The sequence below is a fragment of the Limulus polyphemus genome, unplaced genomic scaffold, assembly GCF_000517525.1.
Source record: "Limulus polyphemus unplaced genomic scaffold, Limulus_polyphemus-2.1.2 Scaffold298, whole genome shotgun sequence".
Lineage (NCBI taxonomy): Eukaryota > Metazoa > Arthropoda > Merostomata > Xiphosura > Limulidae > Limulus > Limulus polyphemus.
This window is the reverse complement of record NW_013665908.1, coordinates 50,161-56,430: the sequence shown is the minus strand read 5'-3', so window position 1 is coordinate 56,430 and position 6,270 is coordinate 50,161. Positions and strand designations below refer to the sequence as shown.

Genomic DNA, 6,270 nt, shown 5'->3' with positions numbered 1-6,270 from the left:
CAACCATTATTAAACAGGTATTTTATTTTCGTCAGTTATTTTTGACGGAAAAATCTCGAAACATACCTTAAAGTTTGTTAAATGATAAATCTTCCAAGCCCATATTATCAATGGATTGATTAAATATTCATAATGTATACTCATTGATATAATGGGTTAGTGCTTTAATTTACAAGGAATCCATGATGACTAAATGTGTGATAACACTTGCGAATAATGAAACTGGTATCACATTTCATTTGTGTTGTATGTGTAAATAGTTTTCGTCACGCTATAGCAAAATCATCTTGAATTTCTGCATACTAAAAAATATTAAAATAGTTAGTAAAATTAGTGTAAGCGGCGACCTTCTATGCAACCTAAACACATGATTCTTTTATACATTTTTAAATAATGAACTCTACTTAGAAGTTTCAACACAACCTAATTAAGGAAAACATTACAAGTGGGCCTCAAACGTTTGTGCAAATACTTGTACTGAGTTATAATTATAATATGTTCACCTTATGACAGTAAAGCACATTCCGTCTGCATGAGGTTAAATGTTATTACATTACAACACGTAATATGTATAATGGAGAGCGTGTAAAGCTTCTAAATATATATTGTTTATTTTTGGACAATAGATTATGAAGCAAATATTACTTGCATCTGTTAAAAATATTACAATTTCCCGTATTCTTTTTTCTTTTGCCTTTAATAAATAGTTAAATCAACAACAGAAAACTTCATTGTGACGCTCCGCTTTGCCACGGCTCATAGAACGGCTCTGAGTTTTTGTTGTTTTGTTTTTTCAAGTACAAAATTTTAGCTCATAGCTCCGTCATCTCTTGACCGATTTGAGGTCTAATTACAGTTTTGGACTCAGGACGTCAAACCTTTTCGATTGATATATTTGATCACGCTCATGGTTTCATAGATTAACTTACTCTAATCCTGCCTAAATTCATTGGATTGACAGTTCGCTTTCCGTTACCTCTTGTTTTTTTGTTTGTAGTTAATAACAAAGCTACACAATGGGCTATCTGTGCTTTCCCCACCACGGGTATCGAAACCAAGTTTTTAGCGTTAAAAGCCCTCAGACTTACCGCTGGACGATACAGTGTAACCTATTATTCTATGGAACTAATCATCTCTCCTTGAAAATAAAATATGATTTGTTGTTCCATTAAAATAACTTTTTTTTTTCGTCATCCAACGCTACTCTTAATTAACTGATTTTTTTTTTAGTTTTTGGCATTATTTTTTCTTGTTCACAGCTAAACTTTACATTTTAAGAAAACACCTTACAACCAAACTTCAAGGAAGCAGAAAAATTGGAACGTGTACGATCAGTGAGTATATGCATCTTTTTTCTAAGTTTAAAAATATCTTGATAGGAAAATTCGAATGGTGAGCTCGTACCAATAAACGGCAATTTTGTGAATGTTTTTCGATGCAGTTATTAAGAAATGAAAGCAAACTTGAAAAAAGAGAAATAAAGCAATGTCTCTTTTAATTATAAAAGAATACTAAAGTAAATGAGCAGCTTATATATATAGACATATACATGTATCACAAACACGCAGATAAATTACATAAAATTATCAACTAACAACCTTTTTTATTGTTATTGTGGATTTTATTTGTTTTATCGAAATGTCCCCATTGAGGCAGCGGTAAGTCTACGACTTAAAACGTTAAAATCCAGGGTCCGATTCCCCGATGTGGACAAAGTAGATAATCCAATGCAGCTTTGATCTAAGACAAACATAATTTACCAAAATACCTTTCCGTCATCATATGCCTCAAATTGTATACATATTATTGTTGATAACATAAAACTATAATATGTTTTATGTATTTATAACTTATTTGTCTTTTTTAACTTTTAATATACAATATGCATTTGGCTATATGCTATTTTTAAATCTCTATTGAAGCGTTTTAACATATATTTTACTTTTAGATATGTTATTAACAAGATTTTAGTTTAATTGATAATAAACAATTCTGTGTTATATTTGTTTGTTATTAAGCCCAAACCAACACAATGGTATCAAAATTCTATATTTAGCATGAAAAGCACTCAAATTTATTGCTGAGCCAACTAGGGCTCTCTTTTATCCCGAAATGTTTTTGTAAGCAGTGCATGTGTGTAAAATGTTAAATAACATTTTTGAAACCTTCTAAGTTACAGCTGTGTTTTAGGGCTGTGAAACACTTCTTGGCGCGTTTTTTACAGTTTTTATATATTATGAATGATGAACTAATAGAATAATTTTCAACTGAGCTACTTTATGGATAAGAAATGATGAAAAGCTCCTCATTACATTCTCTGAATTCTCTGCATTCTCGAGGCCAATGTATCCAAATAATCTATTAGTTGACTGTTCTTTAGCATGTACCAACAACTACTGAAATTCATTGATTTAACACAGTGTCTGATTGTTTTACAAGAACTAATTAGGCAATTGCTTAACTGTTTGTTTGAAGAATTATAAAATTTTGCCTTTTCGATCATTAAATTAATTTTAAAATCGTAAATTATCCTAAAAAGGCATTTTTTTTTCAAATGTTACACACAATCCGTATTTTTGCATAGCTCGACATCAAGTGAGAAATATGTGCACTTCATAAATATTGAAAAAGTTTACGTACCGATATAAGGTTGAGTAAAGAAAATTCTATTCAAGATATCTGCGTAGTGTACTTAAGATTCATAGTTGTTTTATTGATAATATTTTACAACTGTTCCCATAACTCAGTGGTGTCATAATAAATATCTTATTAATTAACGAAAACAGATTGATTGAGATCAAACGAACTTTTTTGGATTAATATTAGAAATTACTATTGAATATTTAAAAAAAAACATAACAGTTTGATTAACGTATCTGTAATTTAAAGAGAAAGCTATAGTGATAGCTACCACATTTTTCATAATAAGAACCTATGGAAGTTATGAGCGAATGTGGACAAAGGTTGTTAATGTAGAACTTAATAAAATTTCTGCTTGAATTATTTCATTTCTTCAAGGTCAATGCTTATAGAGAGCCAAATGCTCAATATGAAGAGCAATTTGTATATTGAAGTGTAATTTGTATTTCATTGTCAATGTTCGAAGGGTTTCCGATTTCTCAAGCTAATTTTTTTATTAATTTCGGTATTTAAAACCTTCATAATTGCTTGTTTTTTTAACGGTTTTATGCTTGGTTCTAATTTGTGTTAATTTTCTCATAAATGAACTTAAATAATTGTTCTTTAAGCAATATGAATTTAAAAATATCTTCTGTAATTGAAATTAAACACAAATATATTTTTATTACACTTTCTCTAAAGTGTAGATTTGAATAACATATTTTTTCTCGTATAAATGATTTTTTTAATTGAATGTGTTACATCGATTAATAAATCAATCTTAAATATTAGTTAAATAAAGTAAAGTACTTTTCCAAATTCCCTTAGGATTATAATTGAATAAGCAGAGTTGTTTAAACATTTGTTTAACAAGTTAAAGCTTGGAATGGTCTATTCTTTCATTGGGGTGTGTGTCTATGAACCAGACTAATTTTGGAGAATTCCGCTCCTCTTCAGTGACCCTGGACACTACCACCAATGAAATATCAGACCAAACCAAGCCTTCCTACTAGAGAGGTATCGAAAATCAAACTGGTGTATTTACGTGTTTTTATATATGGATAAGAAACGTGTAAAACACGTAAATACACCAGTTTGATTTCTCTTAAGATTAATTAGCACTAATACGTACCTTCTTCACGTAAAGGCATAAACTGGTTGCAAAAAAATCACAGGTATTAAATAATTTGGCTTATTCAAAAAGTCCTGCTTATCGTGTTCGTAATTAGTATCACAAAATAGTATTTTTATTTTTTTAATCTCTATCAAAATCTTTATCAAAATTAGAATTAGCCTAAATATCACTTAGAACAGGCTTATCATCAGCCGAAAGGCACGAGAAATATACCAGATAAGTAATTTATAGTAAGGTTTAAAGAAGATGCGACATGCTCCTGGTCATTAATTTCTCATCAAGCTTCATAAATCTCGAGGAAAAGAGTATTATTGAACACAAGTTGTTGCATTACCCTGTTAACTTTCGAATTGAGTAAAAATTTATCTATTTGTGAACTTGAATGTTGAATCGTATAATTTTGCCAAGCTTATAAGAATTGAATATACTCTCTATGATTGAGTTAATGATCAAAGCCGTTCTTCAAAGCCTTAGAAATATTTGAATTGCTTTTGTCCATAAAATACTGAAAACAGAAATCGCCACATATTTATCTTTCATGTTAAACATGCAGAATACAAACATGGATGCATTATGTATCTACATTTACTGTTGTTTCATGTTCCATTTTGTCATTAAAAACTTATATGAGAATTATAATTTACCTACCCTCTGTAAAAGTTACATGGGTGATTGATATAAAAATTAGGCACAAAGTGTATCTAGGCTGATAATCAAAGGGGTTGAAATTTGATAACAGGAGGCTTAGACGAAGTGTTCGTAAACCCATTAGAAAGAAGACTTTAATTATAGACCCATAATGCACTGGCTCTAAAGAAGAAAGGAAAACACCAAGTAAGAGATGCCATGTTCTGTTGAAGTATTTCCACCGAGTTTTTGCAGTCAAGCATTCACTTAGTAGGCTTAAATACGAAGAGCATGTTGTTTTTGTAAGGAAAGTAGTTAGTAAGCTTTAGTTTTATTTGTATAAGATAAGAACAATTTTGTATGAGCGAACAGTTGAAATGTTGTTCTACACTGGGAAGACTCATGTGTTTCACCACAATATCTCATTGTAATTGCAGATTAGTCCCTTGTATTCCAGAATTTGATTATTTTACGCAACCTGCAATAAGGCAACAAAATTAGTGTATCACCGATAATTAAACACCAGCTGTTTCAGAAAAATATTTGTCTTTATTTGTATTATACCTTCAGTGTTTTATAATGCTGATGACTAACGTTAGAAAAACATTTTCGAAAATTTCCAGTAATTATAACAGAACTTTATTATTTTATAACACTTATTGTGAAAGAAGGCAGGATGCTAAACACGTGAGACAATGTAGAGACGTATTTTAAAGATATTGTACCAAGAATCAAATTTCTTTGTGACTGTAAATATGATCATTTATTGATAATAAACTTTTTTAAAGGATTTTGTTGTAGGACTGTCTGCATTAACACGAGGCACAACTTTGGAAAAGTTGCAATGGACGTTTAATCTTTACGATATCAACGGAGATGGTTGTATAAGTAGAGAAGAAATGTGTGAAATCATTATGGCTGTTTATAGCTTGATGGGAAATTTCGCAGAGCCCTCTGTTGACAAGACTTCCGCACGAGAACACTCAGAAAGAGTGTTTCAGGTAATGACATATTTTTTATTTTTGGAATTCTGTCTTTACATTTCTGGCTTGTAAGCTTTGTTAATTAAAAAGAAAGCAATAATGAAAAAAAACTTTGGACTAATTCTAATTAAAACATTTATAAAAATTATTTTATTCTTCACTTATATCAAAAGATCTTTTGCAGTATTACAGCCTCCACACGAATGTTGGCAGCATTACAGCCTTTACACGAGTATTGGTAGCATAACAGCCTCCACACGAGTGTTGGTAACATTACAGTTTCCATTCAAGTGTTGGTAGCATTATGGCCTCCACACGTGTGTTGGTAGTATCACTGTCCCCACTTGAGTGTTTGTAGCATTACATCCTCCACATGAGTATTGACAGCATTACAGCCTTTAAACGAGAGTTGGTAACATTACAGTCTCCACTCGATTGTTGGCAGCATTACAGCTTCCACACGAGTGTTGGTAACATTACAGTTTCCATTCAAGTGTTGGTAGCATTATGGCCTCCACACGTGTGTTGGTAGTATCACAGTCCCCACTTGAGTGTTTGTAGCATTACATCCTTTAAACGAGAGTTGGTAACATAACAGCCTCCACACGAGTGTTGGCAGCATTACAGCTTCCACACGAGTGTTGATGACATTACAGTCTCCACTCGATTGTTGGTTGCATTACAGCCTCCACACGAGTGTCGGTAGCATTACATCCTCCACCCGAGTGTTGATAAGTGTTGTAGCACAAATGTTGATAGCATTACAGCTTCCATACGAGTATTGGTAGCATTACATCCTCCACCCGAGTGTTGATAAGTGTTGTAGCACAAATGTTGATAGCATTACAGCTTCCATACGAGTGTTGGTAGCATTACATCCTCCACCCGAGTGTTGATAAGTGTTGT

The 6,270-nt window shown here is 31.7% G+C and overlaps 1 protein-coding gene across 4 annotated transcripts in view; it reads left to right on the top strand.

Moving 5' to 3' along the window:
• The window catches only part of LOC106457163 (Kv channel-interacting protein 1-like), a 108,906-nt gene that overhangs the window by 94,240 nt on the left and 8,396 nt on the right, over nucleotides 1-6,270 (top strand). For all 4 annotated transcript variants that reach the window (XM_022382988.1, XM_022382986.1, XM_022382987.1 and 1 more), the window contains one exon: nucleotides 5,170-5,382. In XM_022382988.1, coding sequence (XP_022238696.1) covers nucleotides 5,170-5,382 — 213 coding nt within the window. The remainder of the gene's footprint in view (nucleotides 1-5,169; nucleotides 5,383-6,270) is intronic.